Source organism: Heloderma suspectum, chromosome 1, assembly GCF_057233095.1.
Source record: "Heloderma suspectum isolate Gila_16-S chromosome 1, 16-S_ref, whole genome shotgun sequence".
Classification (NCBI taxonomy): Eukaryota; Metazoa; Chordata; class Lepidosauria; order Squamata; family Helodermatidae; genus Heloderma; species Heloderma suspectum.
Window position 1 is genome coordinate 101061446 of NC_139458.1, and position 17009 is coordinate 101078454.

Here is a 17009-nt window from a genome sequence, read left to right on the forward strand (position 1 = left end):
CAACTGTTTTGAACTAGTAATAAAACAAAAACCCACCGACCCAGCAGCCGATCCTGTTCACAGATCTCCTACATGTCACATCTGGTTTGGCCCTGACCCACTGCTGTCTAAGTATCTCTGTGCTCTCTTTGCCTTTCTCTTTCTGGATACTCCAGAAAGACATTGCTGTAGGTAGGCTACACAGTACTTGTGCATTATATCTGCTCTGCAACACTTCCTTCTCCTTCTGGAAAAAGCTTTCACAATCTGCCCCCTAGAATTGGCCAAAGGAGCTGCAGGGGGCAGTAGAATGACAGGGTTGCTGAGTGACAGCATGGACCTAGGGCTCCTTCACATGGAACTTTTATCCTGCAATTGAGATTGCTCCTTCAATCAGGCTCTTTACAGGATGCCGTGATCATTCAAGGTGTCTCCTGCACTAAATGCCCTTTGTTCCATTTTTAAATGGATCACAGATAATGAGCTATCAAATTACCCCATTGTGTTCCGCTTCAGTTTCCTCTGTGAAAAGAGGAAAAGTGGCAAGAAGAGGAGCGGGATCAGTGAAAGATAATGGAAGGCTCAGATATGGGGAGAAGGGGGGGGAAGGAGGTTGGGGAGAAGGAAGCACGTGAAAAAGGGAGTCATGATCCTGCATTTAAAACGGAAGCAGAAACCCTGTTTAAATGCAGGATTTTAACATTGTTCAGGAGGCAGCAACTAAATCCATCCCAAAGAAAAAGAAATGCAAGAAAGCAAAGGGGCTGTCTGATGAGGCTTTACAAGTAGCTGAGGAAAGAAGGGAAGCAAAAAGCAAGGGAGAAAGTAGAAGATAGATCCAACTGAATGCAGAGTTCCAGAGAATAGCAAGGAGAGACAAGAAGGCCTTCTTAAATGAACAATGCAAAGAAATCGAGGAAAACAATAGAATGGGAAAGACTAGAGATCTTTTCAAGAAAATCAGAGATCTCAAGGGAACGTTTTGTGCAAAGACGGGCATGATAAAAGACAAAGAAGGCAGGGACCTAACAGAGGCAGATGAGATTAAGAAGAGGTGGAAAGAATACACAGAAGAACTATACAGGAAAGATCTGAATGTCCCTGAGAGCCATGATAGTGCGGTCACTGAACTTGAGCCAGACATCCTAGAGAGTGAAGTCAAGTGGGCCTTAGGAAGCATTACTAACAACAAAGCTAGCGGAGATGACAGTATTCCAGCTGAGCTATTTAAAATCCTAAACGATGATGCTGTTAAAGTGCTGCACTCAGTATGCCAACACATTTGGAACACTCAACAGTGGCCACAAGACTGGAAAAGGTCAGTTTACATTCCAATTCCACAGAAAGGCAATGCCAAAGAATGTTCAAACTACTGCACCATTGCGCTCATTTCACATGCCAGCAAGGTTATGCTCCAGATCCTACAAGCTAGGCTTCAGCAGCATGTGAACCGAGAACTACCGGAAGTACAAGCTGCGTTTCAAAGAGGCAGAGGAACTAGAGATCAAATCGCCAACATTCGCTGCATCATGGAGAAAGCAAGAGAATTTCAGAAAAACATCTATTTCTGCTTCATTGACTATGCTAAAGCCTTTGATTGTGTGGATCACAACAAACTGTGGCAAATTCTGAAAGAGATGGGTGTACCAGACCACCTTACCTGTCTCCTGAGAAACCTGTACGAGGGCCAAGAAGCAACAGTAAGAACCGGAGATGGAACAGCCAATTGGTTCAAAATTGGGAAAGGAGTACGACAAGGCTGTATATTGTTGCCCTGCTTATTTAATTTATATGCAGAGTACATCATGAGAAATGCCGGGTTGGATGAATCACAGGTCAGAATTAAGATTGCCGGGAGAATTATCAACAACCTCAGATATGCAGACGATACCACCCTAATGGCAGAAAGCGAAGAGGATCTAAAGAGCCTCTTGTTGAGGGTGAAAGTGGAGAGTGCAAAAGCTGGTTTGAAACTCAACATTAAAAAAACGAAGATCATGTCATCTGGCCCTATCACTTCCTGGCATATAGAAGGGGAAGAAATGGAAGCAGTGACAGATTTTACTTTCTTGGGCTCCAAGATCACTGCAGATGGTGACTGTAGCCATGAAATTAAAAGACGCTTGCTCCTTGGGAGGAAAGCTATGGCAAACCTAGACAGCATAGTAAGAAGCAGAGACATCACCTTGCCGACAAAGGTCCGTCTAATCAAAGCTATGGTTTTCCCAGTAGTAATGTATGGCTGTGAGAGCTGGACTATAAGGAAGGCTGAGCGCCGAAGAATTGATGCTTTCGAACTGTGGTGCTGGAGAAGACTCTTCCGAGTCCCCTGGACTGCAAGGAGGTCAAATCAGTCCATCCTAAAGGAAATCAACCCTGACTGCTCATTGGAAGGACAGATAATGAAGCTGAAGCTCCAATATTTTGGCCACCTAATGCGAAGAGAAAACTCCCTGGAAAAGACCCTGATGCTGGGAAAGACTGAAGGCAAAAGGAGAAGGGGACGGCAGAGGATGAGATGGCTAGATAGCATCACGGATGGAATGAATATGAACTTGAGCACGCTCCAGGAGAGAGCGCAGGACAGGAAGGCCTGGCGTGCTATGGTCCATGGGGTCACGAAGAGTCGGACACGACTGAACGACTGAACAACAACAGCAACGTATGGCTGTGAGAGCTGGACTATAAGGAAGGCTGAGCGCTGAAGAATTGATGCATTCGAACTGTGGTGTTGGAGAAGACTCTTACGAGTCCCCTGGATTGCAAGGAGGTCAAATCAGTCCATCCTAAAGGAAATCAACCCTGACTGCTCATTGGAAGGACAGACACTGAAGCTGAAGCTCAAATAGTTTGGCCACCGAATGCGAAGAGAAAACTCTCTGGAAAAGACCCCGATGCTGGGAAAGATTGAAGGCAAAAGGAGAAGGGGATGGCAGAGGATGAGATGGCTAGATAGCATCACCGATGCAATGAATATGAACTTGAGCACACTCTGGGAGAGAGTGGAGGACAGGAAGGCCTGGCGTGCTATGGTCCATGGGGTCAGGAAGAGTCGGACACGACTTAACGACTGATCAACAACAACAACAGAGATGCCATTATATAAGAAATTGGGAAAAAATTGCAGGGCCATTTATGACTTGTTTGCCTGTTTTTTGGTAATGATATTCTGCCTTTCTATGATAAAATCAAACTCAAGGTGTCTTATCGATTAAAAATATTAAGCACAGCAAAACAATAAAGCTTATGGTCCTTATTCTGCCTGTTCCTGCTATAGGTAGCCTTAAGTGTTGGTGTGCATAATATATAATATGAGTTAGATCCATACTTAGTCATATGTAGAGTAGGCCCGTTGAAATCAATGGGACTTAAGTTAGCCATGGCTAATATGTTTAATTTATTTCAGTGGGTCTACTCTCTGTATGACTAAGTCTCGATACAACCTGATAGGTTGATGCTGCATTCAATATGCCAACAAATCTGGAACACTCAACAGTGGCCACAAGACTGGAAAAGGTCAGTTTACATTCCAATTCCAAAGAAGGGCAACGCCAAAGAGTGTTCAAACTACTGCACAATTGCGCTCATTTCACATGCCAGCAAGGTGATGCTCAAAATCCTACAAGCTAGGCTTCAGCAGTATGCGAACCGAGAACTACCGGAAGTACAAGCTGGGTTTCGAAGAGGCAGAGGAACTAGAGATCAAATCGCCAACATTCGCTGCATCATGGAGAAAGCAAGAGAATTCCAGAAAAACGTCTATTTCTGCTTCATTGACTACGCTAAAGCCTTTGATTGTGTGGATCACAACAAACTGTGGCAAATTCTTAAAGTGATGGGAGTACCAGACCACCTTACCTGTCTCCTGAGAAACCTGTACGAGGGTCAAGAAGCAACAGTAAGAACCAGAGATGGAACAACCGATTGGTTCAAAATTGGGAAAGGAGTACGACAAGGCTGCATATTGTCACCCTGCTTATTTAACTTATATGCAGAGTACATCATGAGAAATGCCGGGTTGGATGAATCAGAGGTCGGAATTAAGATTGCCGGGAGAATTATCAACAACCTCCGATATGCAGACGATACCACCCTAATGGCAGAAAGCGAAGAGGATCTCAAGAGCCTCTTGTTGAGGGTGAAAGAGGAGAGTGCAAAAGCTGGTTTGAAACTCAACATTAAAAAAACGAAGATCATGTCATCTGGCCCTATCACTTCCTGGCATATAGAAGGGGAAGAAATGGAAGCAGTGACAGATTTTACTTTCTTGGGCTCCAAGATCACCGCAGACGGTGACTGTAGCCATGAAAGTAAAAGACGCTTGCTCCTTGGGAGGAAAGCTATGGCAAACCTAGACAGCATAGTAAGAAGCAGAGACATCACCTTGCCGACAAAGGTCCGTCTAATCAAAGCTATGGTTTTCCCAGTAGTAATGTATGGCTGTGAGAGCTGGACTATAAGGAAGGCTGAGCGCCGAAGAATTGATGCTTTCGAACTGTGGTGCTGGAGAAGACTCTTCCGAGTCCCCTGGACTGCAAGGAGGTCAAATCAGTCCATCCTAAAGGAAATCAACCCTGACTGCTCATTGGAAGGACAGATACTGAAGCTGAAGCTCCAATATTTTGGCCACCTAATGCGAAGAGAAAACTCCCTGGAAAAGACCCTGATGCTGGGAAAGACTGAAGGCAAAAGGAGAAGGGGACGGCAGAGGATGAGATGGCTAGATAGCATCACGGATGCAATGAATATGAACTTGAGCATGCTCCGGGAGAGAGCGCAGGACAGGAAGGCCTGGCGTGCTACGGTCCATGGGGTCACGAAGAGTCGGACACGACTGAACGACTGAACAACAACAACAACAATAAGAGGCAATCATCTCTCATCAGGGGGTTACAAAAATAAGGAGTCATTGTTTTAAAAGCCCTCCAGATCCCCAAAGTTATTACAGAATGGATTGTTGATTTGTCCAACAATTAGGACTCCCCAAATGCCCCTTGTTCCAGACATTCAAGATCCAAAGCGTTCCCTTGTTTTTGAGATTTGTCTATTGAATCTTTTTGTTCAACCTTCAGTCAGGCTTGCCAATGAATTAAGAACACAAACACAAAACAGCCAGCAATGGTGATCTTGGGCATACTTGATTGGGTTGGGAATTGAGCATGAGCACAGCAGGACTCACTTTTGAGTACACATGGATAGAATTGGGCTGCACATGTCACACTGTTGGCTGCAGTGGTGTGCCTGGCAAGCTGTTTGCAAGGAAGGCATTATCAATCATGCTGAATGGAAGGTGCAAAGCTGTCTTGTGAAATCTTGTAAAAATATATTATTTTTATTTTGAGAGAGAGAGAGAGAGAGAGGGAGAGATCCATAATTAAGACTGTCATGTCCTCAAGACAGAATTGATGGGAACAGAACAACATCAATAATTTTGCTGCATTAGCAATACTCTGTGGTTCACACTTTCACTCTCTTGCAAGCTGCAAAGAGGTTTGCGTGGCGGAGCTGCGTGGTTTGCACCCTGTAGTCATTTGGCAATTGCACAGGCCGTGCTGATGCCTACAAAGAACCTGGAGAAATAGTGTCCTTATCTCACTGGTCTTTTGAGAAAGACTGCGGGCTCCCTGTGTAAATCCACCTGCTCAGAGTCATGTAACTAGCTAGATTATTAGATTCTAATCCTGATGCCAGGTGACAGATCATGCAACCCTGCCTACTGACTGGGACGGCATCCAGGTCCCCGGCTTGGCTGGCTCTTTAGGATGAAGCATAAAATTCTCCTTTAATTCATAATGGAAAGTAGACTGCTCTTGTGCTGTTTTAAGTTTTTTATCCTCCATCTTGTGCTCCAGGGTGAGGTTGCATTTCCTACTATATGGACACCAGCAATCTTCAGTTATAATAGTGAATTTAGAATTAAAAGGTTATTTGTGGGATACTGGTGACATACACTTAGGGCACAATCCTATGCATGTTTGGTGAGAATTATCTGCAGTTTCAACAGAATTCTGCAGATCTTGGCCTTTCATTCCTTCTGGGTGAGACGGACCTCATGTGGCTGAGTGGTGCTAAGGTTGTGACAAACTGGATTTAACAAAAGGGAAGTTACAATTCAAAAGGCAGCAGCTTGTTTTGTTCTGGTATAAAGATCTTTCTTCTTTGCTCTAGCTGCTCCTCCTTCCTGACTCTACCCAATGGCTTGTTTCCCATATCAAACTTAAGAGTAGACATTGAAATGAATGGGACCTAAGGTAGCCTAACACTGGATACTACCCACTGGATACAATCCAGTGGTTCCAACAGGTACTCCAGAGAGCTGCTGCTGTTCCTTTCTTCTATTTCCTACCTGTAGTTCTTTGTTCCTTATTGAGTATTCTTGGTTCTGAAACCAGTTGGGACCAAGGCTGCTAGAGGTGAAAAAACATTCCTGTCCAAATTGCACTTGTGTTTTCCACTTTCTGGGCCTATCGGGACATTACATACATATGTTTCCATGTACATAGTATACATTTGTACATTAGGTGAGTAAGGGGAGACATGATAGAGGTGTACACAATTATGCATGGTGTGGAGAATGTGGACAGGGAGACGTTTTTCTCCCTCTCTCATAATACTAGAATCCAGGGCCATCCCATGAAGCTGATTGGTGGGAGATTCAGGACAGCTAAAAGGAAGTACTTCTTCACACTGCACATAGTTAAACTATCGAATTCGCTATCATAAGATGTGGTGATGGCCATCAATATGGATGACTTTAAAGGGGATTGGACAAATTCAGGAGGATAAGGCCATCTATGGCTGCTAGTCCTAATGGCTATATGCTATCGACAGTCCCAGAGGCAGTATGCCTATGTACATTGGTTGCTGGGGAACATGGGCAAGAGAGTTCTGTTGCACTCATGTCCTGCTTGTGGGTTTCCTGTGGGAAGCTGGTTGAACAGAATGCTGGACTAGATGGAGCCTTGGTCTGATTAAGCATGGATCTTCTTATGTTCTTACCTATGTGTTACATCTGAAATTGACACATATTCTAATAAACTACAGTGTGCTAGCCACCATTCAGGACGTGATAGAAATTATGATATGATCTTCCCAGGCTCCTTACAAACTTTTGGACAAACTAGCTCTGATATTATTGTATTTGTTTCGGTATGTTATTGTTAGCTGCTATAGGATTCTTTTTGAGGTACAAAGGAAATAAGTTTTCAGGAAGGACCTAAAGGGGAAGCAGAGATTGCATTCACAGAGATAAAGCATAGTCTCTACAAGCATTTCTACACGAGGCTTTTATTGTGCGCTCATGATTGTTCATCCATGTTTTTTTGCGCATTGTTTACATTATGTCATCAACCTCCAAGGCCCCTCCTGTGCTTTCTGGCCATTATAGTGGCTTTATTCTCAAAACAGAAAATACGGTAAGAGATTTTATCATGCTTTGAAGCACAATAAACTTGCGGAGAATTTCTGGAATCCTGCTATAGCGCAACTACATCACACCTCCATCTAGTGGCTGTATAATGAAACATTTAGGAATTGCCCAGAAAGAAAAACCCTAGATGAAACCATGTGAAAAGGAGCCAATCTTAATCCTGCAAGGAATCCAGAAGCAGAAACCCCATTAAGGGTGAGGGATTTTAGCCTCGTGTAGAAATGTCCTTCCATGTACCACTCAACTTAGAGCCGTACTACATGTTATGCTAATAGCATAGCATGTAGCTGAGGCTTGTCTTTTGTTTTACTCTAGTGTAAGCATGCATGGCTGTAATTCAGATTGGGACTACCACACTCCAGGTGGGGAAGATTAAACCTCCCCCCCCACACACCATTTTTTTAACAAAAGGGAAAAACCCTCCATGAATGCTTACACTAAAATAAAAGAAACAAAAAAGCCTCAGCTACATGCTACACAATTAGTGTCATGTGTGGTTTGGCTCTGAGTAGGACAGGAACACTCAATGGGTGGTTTCTTTGGGGCTGTTCAGGGATCATTTTAATATATGATGATATCATTTTCTCCAAATATTGAAGACTGAGCCTGTCATGGGGAATCTTCCCCATTTATCACAATATCTTTATGTGATGCAATTTACCTCTTTGCCTAATCACCTTTTTGTATTTGAATTTTTAATCCCTGCTTGCAGTGATTTTTTGGCAATATGTGTATAGGGGTAAGTACGCACACAGTCACCTATTCCTTGTTCCTAGATCATCACATCCACAAAACGCTCCATTTTAAAAATAAACACAAGATTGCCATCATGTACGTTGTTTTCATGGAACAAGCCTCTGTTTGTCTGGCATCTTCTACCTTAAGATCATATTGAATCTGAGCCATTAGCAACTATAAAGAATAAAGCTATGCACCTTCATGCGGTATGCTAAGTTGCTTTTTTTTTTTTTAACTTCCACAAAACAGGTAGCACCAGTGGTTAAAGGATGTGCACGGCTCTGAGCCCAAAGGCCCGAGGCCCCGGCCTGTCTGATATGCACCAGTATAGCCAGTGGCTGGCCAGCAGGCATGAGGCTAATTTGTTACCGATGAAGGAGGATTTGGCACTGTGGCTGACAAACCTGCTAGGTAAGGTTATTTCTCTACTTGCCATCATTGTTGGTTCTTTCTAAGTAGCAACACTAAGGCTGCAATCCTATACACGTTTATACCTGTTTAGGATTTTTTTTCCTGTCTAAACATGCATAGGATTGTGCTCTAATTCTGGTTTTAGTTCTTGAAGCATAAGTGGAAAGACCTGCTCTAAATAAACTACTAGCCTTCTGGAGTCTGTCATCCCCCCTCCTGTTTGATAGGGCTGTTCAGTCTGATAATTCAAACCACTTCCCAACCTGGGTGGCAGGAGAAAAGCAGTACAAAATAAACAGTTTTGTCTACTTAGAGCAGGGATCCCTTTTGGGGTTATTGGGCACATTTGGAGTTTTTAGAGTGTCATAGGCACTCTCACAAAATGGCTGCCATGGAGGGGCTTTCTCATTCATAAAACGTCAGCCACCGTGGGCATGACGAGTCACAAAACACATTTTGCAGAAGGCAAACTGATGAGACTAATAGAAGAGTAACCAGCCCAAGAACCTAAGTACAAGGCAGAGGTGGAGGTCTCAGCTCCCAAGTACTAAGCCACTTTTGAACCCAAATAAAGATCAGAACTTTGCTTTACAGCATGGCAATCTCTAAATTAAAAAAGTAAAATACTCTGAAGAAATAAAATTAAAATCAGGAGAGGCAAGGAGCTTGGTGGGTACTAAGAAAGTTGTCCGAGGGCACATCGGTGCTCATGGGCCCCATGTTGGAAACCCAGACTTAAGAGCCTCTGGATTAGCAAATTCTTGCTGAAATGGGGAGACTGAGTAATGATAGTTCCAGAGCCAGTGTCTGTCCTTAACTTGAGGACAGCTGAATTATGGAACTCTCTGCTACAAGGAAATAGCTGTGGCAATGAATTTAGCAATGTTCAAAGAAGGGTTAGATATCTATACGAAATGATAACACCAATTGTCAGCTGATTATGCCAAACTCTGCCTCCATCTGTCACCATTTTGAGACAGGTGGGCCTCAGTCATTTTCAGCTCTCAGTGGGCCCTTGGGTAGACAGTTTGAGGACTCCTGTAGTAGACCAAACATCGATTCTATGAAGCGATCTTCATGAGGGGGACCTGCAACAAAATGTTATAGCGGATCCTTCCTCCTATTCAGAGTTCTAGTCAGCCATTCCATCCAAACAGGGCATTCCACTCCCCTTTCCCCCAGTTTTTTATTTCCAACATCCCATGGTTTCTAATGACACTCAGCCCCCATGCTGTTTGGGGCGATTTATTTATTTTTTGGCCTTTCGGATTTTTATAAAAAGATAGTTTGTAGTTCAGGTTGCCCTGAGCATGCTGAAGCCTTCCTCTCGTTTCCCAGTGGCACTGTTTCGGTTCCACGTCTGTTGGCCCTCATCCCCCAAGTTCGCTATTAGAGGGAGTGATGTTTCAGACATTTGCATGGCTTTAGAACAGATGAAACTAGACATTTTAACACTCAGTGGGTTGGCTCCAGTCTTAAGTCAGTTTCCCTTAGTTCCCTTTGAAATCAATGGAAATGAAGTCATGATTGTCACACTGATCTCAATGGGACCTTAGCGCAACAAATTTAGTTTGGATCCAATCCAGTGTATTTTGTGTTGGTCACTGAAACTGAAATAATTTCAGGTCTGAATGCAGAATTTATGAATGTTTAAAACTCAGCATATAATTTTGATATTTTCGTGCCAGTGTCCAGATGTATTTATATGTTTGATTGGTCCCCACATGGAACACAATTTGAAAAACCATTAAAGTGCCCAGCATGCTAGGTATATTTTCTGTCTTATTGTCGGACTGGAACTTTAATTCTGTGATGCTGACAACAGCATGGCAAGTATTTCCCCATGAACTCCTGCTGCTCTGCCACCTGCGAGAGGAACAGGATATTGTCAGCTTTTCCTCCTGTTCTTCCTGGCACTGGTCCCCCTTTTCTGGTCAAACAGCTCTATCTACATCCCTTCCCTTCCAAACATCTTCCTAATTTATATTAAACAGACAGTGGCTAGAAAGAATGTGCTTATAGCCAGGCATTTCCTGTCCCCTCCCCTCAGGTGCCTGTCAAATGATTCATTTGCTACAGATGTCTGGTGTAATGTAGGGGCTAAGAGCTACAAATTCAGAAGTCACCGGTTTGGAAATAATCCAGGAGGACTGGTTTAATTGAGATCTGGTGTAGCATAGAGGCTAAGAGACCAAGCTTTGAAAAACAAAGTCCTCCGTTTGAATTTTGCCTCTGCCATGAACTGGGGGATTGCCTCCTAGGACACCTCCCAGGGCACAGATGATTTATTTATTTATTACGTTTTTATACTGCCCAATAGTTGAGGCCGTCTGGGCAGTTCACATCAATTAAAACCATAAAATACTACATGACAAAACACAGTCTAAAACTTTTAAAAGTATCACATAAAACCAAAGTAAAACCCAGCAGCAGTTACAGCCCCGGGAAAGCTTGGGTGAAAAGGTGCATTTTCAGGAGGGGTTTAAAAGATGTCACATTTCCTGCCTCCCAAATTTTTATTTTATTTATTTATTACATTTATATCCTACCATTTCCCCTCTTTTAGGGAACCCAAGGTGGTGTACATAATCCTCCTCCTTCTGCCAGCGAACGTCTGCTTGGCATAGCTTACATGGCTTGTGCCAACAGATTACAGCATTTGATGCGAAAGATCTCCTGTGGGTACTGGACTATTATTTATTAAACAAGTAAGGTCCTGCAACAAAGCGTTGCATTTGCGGTGTTTCTGTCACCTGGTTCCTCCTTCCTTCCTCAGCTGTTTCTTGATTTCTGTGCCTTTGATGGCACAGATGGAACTGGATGTCAGCCGGCCTGATTCACACCTTCAAAGTTCCCCTTTCTGAGGTGGGGGGACGGCCCAGAGCAGCCCAGACTCCCTGCCTGAGGAGGGATGGCTGTGCGTGTCTTCTCTCCCTGCTCCTTCTCTGTCCCTTTTCTCCCACACAACTGCATACATATGCAATCACTGTGTTGTTGTTTATTGGGGTGGCGGGGAGGGGTGCCCTCTAAGTTTTTTTTTCTTTTGTTTAGAAAAAAGCATTTTATGTTCAGTAAGTTTTCTCTAACTGTTCTGTAAAGAAACATTTGTAAATTTTGGAATTCCCTAGAACATCCTGAAACCTCCTTCTTGTGTGTATGTGGTGCTATTTTGGCTGAATAAGGATCAGCACTCACCCGTAAACTTTGGAAATAGAAGCAATGATGTTGATCATGCTCACAGAACACAACCTGAAATCAACAACGTTAGCTGTCATGAGTTACTCCAGTCAAGGGCCAAGATGCATACAAAGGGGCTTCAGGGCTGTGCATTTAGCCCCACCCCCGAGATTCTGGCTTCCCACACGCTGAGGGTAAATTCTGTGGTGAGAACCCTTTTCTACTCATATAGGTCCCCCATGCAATTTAGACCCCTGAATTCCAGGCTGATAAATTGTGTGGATAGCCTACATGAGTAGGGCAGGCTCCGCACTGCATAAGTTCATCCTCGACATGTGGGAAGCCAGAAGGAGGCATATGACCTTGAGGGTGTGGCTATGGATGCTATATACATTCCAGATGGACTAAAAGGAGCTCAGATTTCTAAGAATCTGACCTGCAGAATCCGCTGTGGAGCACCCCCCTCAGGCTGCGCAGAGTCCACAGACTTTCGGATTTTTTTTTTTACTTTCCTGAAATTTACTCATATTTATTAGTGGGAAAATGCGCAAGTTTCTGCTGAGGAAAAGTGGAATGGAATAGGGGACAATACGCTAAAGGTTACATACTAAGGTAAATTATGTAAATTGTTACAAAACCTCTTACGTAATTATTTGCATATTTTTCCTCATGACAAAAAAAGTCGCATCTGTCAGTCAGTGGATGGCGGAACAAAAGGCACCAAACAATCAGCGAAACACAGACGGAATGGATTTTTTACACAGTCTGTACATCCGTAGGCATGGCTAAGATGCAGAGAGAGACTGGGTGAGGGGATCAGGGCGGTGGTGAACGCCTCCCTTGAGGAGGGAGTGATGCCATCAGCCCTCAAGGAGGCAGTGATAAGACCGCTCTTAAAGAAGCCCTCCTTGGATCCAAAAGTTCTGAACAACTTTCGCCCGGTCTCAAATCTGCCATTTTTGGGCAAGGTGATTGAGCGGGTGGTGGCGGTGCAGTTGAAGGCACACTTGGAAGAAACTGATTATCTAGACCCATTTCAGTCGGGCTTCAGGCTTGGGCATGGGACAGAAACGGCCTTGGTCGCCTTGGTAGATGATATGAGGAGGGCTCTGGATAGGGGTGAATGCTCCTTCCTTGTTCTCCTCGACCTCTCAGCGGCTTTTGATACCGTTGACCACGGTATCCTCCTGGACCGCCTGGAGGAGTTGGGCATTGGAGACACCGTATTGCGGTGGTTCCGGTCCTTCCTCTCCAGCAGGTACCAGAGGGTAGCACTGGGAGAGGAGGTTTCAGACCCGTGGCCACTCACTTGTGGGGTGCCACAGGGTTCCATCCTCTCCCCGATGCTATTTAACATCTATGTGAAGCCGCTGGGGGCTATCATCAGGAGGTTTGGGGTGCAGTGTCATCAATATGCGGATGACACGCAGCTCTACCTCTCATTCAAATCTTCACCAAGGTTGGCCGTAGAATCCCTGTCCAAATGTCTGGAGACGGTGAGTGGCTGGATGGGGAGGAACAGGCTAAAGCTGAACCCTGACAAGACCGAGGTACTTTTGGTGGGAGACAAGAGGAGGCTAGGGGCTGTTGAGCTGGTGTTGAATGGGGTACGGCTACCCTTGAAAGACCAGGTCCGCAGCCTGGGGGTCATTTTGGACTCCCAGCTGTCCATGGAGGCTCAGGTGTCAGCTGTGAGCCAGACAGCGCTGTATCAACTCCATCTGATACGGCGGCTGCACCCCTTCCTTCCTGACCATCTGCTCCCATTGGTAGTACATGCCCTGGTCTCCTCTCGTTTAGACTACTGTAATGTGCTCTACGTGGGGTTACCCTTGAGGATGGTTCAGAAGCTGCAGCTGGTACAGAACGCGGCGGCTCGCCTGATTAAAGGCAGCCGCTGGCGAGATCACATCACTCCAGTGCTGAAGGAGTTGCACTGGTTACCAGTTGTTTTCCGGGCCAAATTCAAGGTGTTGGTTTTGACCTTTAAAACCCTATATGGTTCCGGCCCAGCCTATCTTAAGGAGCACCTCCAGCAGCACCAGACAGGCCGCTTAACAAGATCAGCCTCGGATGGCCTTCTCTCTGTTCCATCAGCCAGGACAGCTAGACTGGTGGGGACAAGGGAGAGGGCCTTTTCTGTAGTGGCCCCCACTCTGTGGAACTCCCTCCCTAGGGAACTCCGTCATGCTCCTCTTTAATGAGCTTCCATTGTGCATTAAAAACATGGCTGTTCAGGCAGGCATTTGGGGTGGGTTAGGGTATTTTAGAAAATGTTTTTATTGTAGAATTTTATTGTTTTATTGTATGTTGTACATCGCCCAGAGTGGCCGGGTGACCAGCCAGATGGGCGATTAATAAATTAAATAATAAATAATAAATAAATAAACATGTGGCCCTGCAGCCCCTTGGAATCCATGTTGTCTTACAATTGTCTTACTGGAAGCAGACAGATGTTTGTGTGAGCGTACTTTCAAGTGGTACCAGTCTACAAAATCTTCACTGTGAGAATTTTATAAACATAATTTTATATAACACTTTCCCCTCGTAAACGTTTCTTAATTTGTCATGTATTCTACAAGGTACTGAGGCAGAGGTGTTCGCTGAACCTTTTTCAGCCTGAGGGCCACATTCTGTTTTGAAGAAGCTCTTGGGGGCCTCATTCCAGTGGTGGATGGGGCCAAAGGCAAAAGAGTTGGGCCAAAATGTCAGCATTTTTTAGCTTAGACTTCTTACTGCCAGTCACTGAGCCTTAGGAGAGGCATTTCAGCCTTTTAGAATGGGGAAAGAACTGCACAAAAGCCAGGAAACCACCAACCAATCAGTGGTGGGGCCAGGGGAAGAGGCAGTGGACATATTGGGAAATCTAGAGGTCCTGAGGATTGCACCCCTTTACTAAGGGAGCCATCCTATGGTCACTAGACCCAGTCTAGAGGGCCATAGGAGTTTTCCATTTCAGGGAACTGGGGTTGGAGCCAAGGCTCTGAATGCAGTTCCCAGAAACTGCGGTTCCCAGAAACCTCATCCCCCTTCCCCTCATGGCTAGTGTGGTTCTTTCTGCACCGGCTGCTTTTCCATTCTCAGAAATGGAGCACAGAGATGAAAGAAAGGGGGCGGTCCCAGGGGTGGGGAGGGGAAGAGACTGTGGAAGCCACTTTACGAGGCTTCCTATATGCTGCGCAGCCCCTTCCCACTCTGAAGTCCCTGGCTGGCTAGATGTGGGAAATTGCACATCTAGCCAAAAATGTAGGATGGCCGGAGCATGGAGGAGAGGATCCCCTCCATGCTCCAGCTGCCTTGCATAGGATAAAAGCCAGTCTCCAAGTTTGGAGGCTGGCGATGATCTTCATAGGACTGAGTCGATTTGTTAAAAATCCCAGAGCAAGTAACTGACAATTCCAACAAGGAATTCCCATTAAAGTCTGAAGGTAGAAACATGCTAGGGTGTGTCCCTCAAGTCTGTGCTTGGATGGGTTCTTAGGTGATATTAATAATGAAGTATTCTCTTTCACAGAGCTATTCCCTGTGTTATAATTTACAGAAAGAGGTTGACTCCCATGAATTACTGTTGTGAATTGAAAAGGTGTGCAAATGTTTGTTAGAATGAGTAATGCACACACCTGACACTTCAAAGCTCTAGGGAGAGTAACTCCAGCAAAGCCAGCTGTATGTGCTCATTTTGACACATAGGCTAGACATGGATCGGGACAGGGGAAACAAAATAAAAACACCCTCTGACTTGCACACGCTATTTTCATCCCTTTAAAAATGTAAGTTTAAATAGTAACGTTCAAGGTAGCTCCCCACGTGTGTGTGTGTGTGTGTGTGTTTTTAAACTAGGATACAGTTATCTTTAGCTTTGGGAGTAGTGTCAGAACAAGAACCTTGTGGTTTGAATACTAAATGTTCAACTTTAATATTAAATTAGAAGGTCCTACCCATCATTGATGAAGGCAAAACAGGGCTTTGTTTGAAATCTGGCACAGGCTGTTTTCACATGGACAAAGTCAAACATGAAATCAGCAAGGAAGTGCTCATAGCAATATGAGACTTTGAAGTCCCACACCAGATTTTAATACTTTATAAAGCTTTATAGGAGGCTGAGCACTTTCAAAGGCTACCTGTGAGAAACCATTACAGGAAAATGTTTTCATTTTCAAAGATATGTTGGCTTAAGCACATGATTTCATCGCTTTTCTTACATGCAACTTGATTTCCCTGTTGTTTCTGACAGTTTACACCAGTTAGGGAGCAATCCTACGCAAGTTTACACAGAAAAAAGCCCTACAACTCCCAGCATTGTCCAGCCAGCATTGCACCCTTAGATATTCAGCCAGGATTGCATCCTTAGATGTTCAGTGGCCACATATCCAAGATCCTTCCATTCGTCTCCACAGATGTACCCCTAAATGTAACATGGTATTGGTGAATGTGGCTGCTAGGGGTGCCATTTTTAGGTGTCGGGAGGGAGGAGGGAAGCTTTATTGGAGCGTGGGATGAGTGTTGACCAGGTCTAAAGGTTTGTTCTTGGATATAGTCAAGGTTAAAGTGCAAAGAAGCAAACATCCAAACCCTGACACCATTATTTCAAAGCATTTATTGTTATTTCTCAAATAACTATATTTGTGTTATTAACAAGAATGAACCGGCTTCCTTTGGGAGGGGAAGCAAAGATTTGTGTCTCTGGTATGCATATCTAGTATACAGGCACACTGAACTGCTTATAGTCAGTAGGTAAAAGTTGCTGACCAAAGCTTCCACATCAGGCACAAAACTCCGCATGATTGCCTTCAAAGTCCTTTGTGGTCTTCCTGCCCCCTTATCTCTCTGCTCTCATATCCTAATATATCCTTTCCTGTGACATTTGCTCCTCCAGTTCCACCACCTTCAGCTGTCTCTCACTTGGCCAGTTCACACGATCACTGCAGCCAACCTTGGCTTATTTAAGACACGGTGGTTGTGGTGCATGCCAGATGCCCTTTTGAATATGCAAGCTACAGCAGGCAGTCACCATGGCTTATTGTGTTGTGCAAACCTAGGAAGGTTGGCTTATGCAAGGTTTAAACAACCACTGCATAACCTTAAAACAGCCCATGGGTTAAATGCCTTTGCCCTCCCCCCCCCCCTTGCTGCCCTCTGTGCCTGGAACTGGTCACCTCTATACAATGGCACCTTTCTCTTTCTTTTTCCCCACAAAAACACTTTTTCCTGAAGCTTTTGGCTTAACTTTTTAGACCTCATTCCCTACCGAAACTAAGCCTAAGTGCATGCAATT

The 17009-nt window shown here is 44.6% G+C and overlaps 1 protein-coding gene across 2 annotated transcripts in view; it reads left to right on the forward strand.

Moving 5' to 3' along the window:
- Nucleotides 1-17009, forward strand: part of GAS2 (growth arrest specific 2) — a 186877-nt gene that overhangs the window by 22135 nt on the left and 147733 nt on the right. For both annotated transcript variants that reach the window (XM_084852401.1, XM_084852410.1), the window contains exon 2: nt 8396-8557. In XM_084852401.1, the coding sequence (XP_084708527.1) occupies nt 8416-8557 (142 nt within the window). In that variant the 5' untranslated portion in view covers nt 8396-8415. The remainder of the gene's footprint in view (nt 1-8395; nt 8558-17009) is intronic.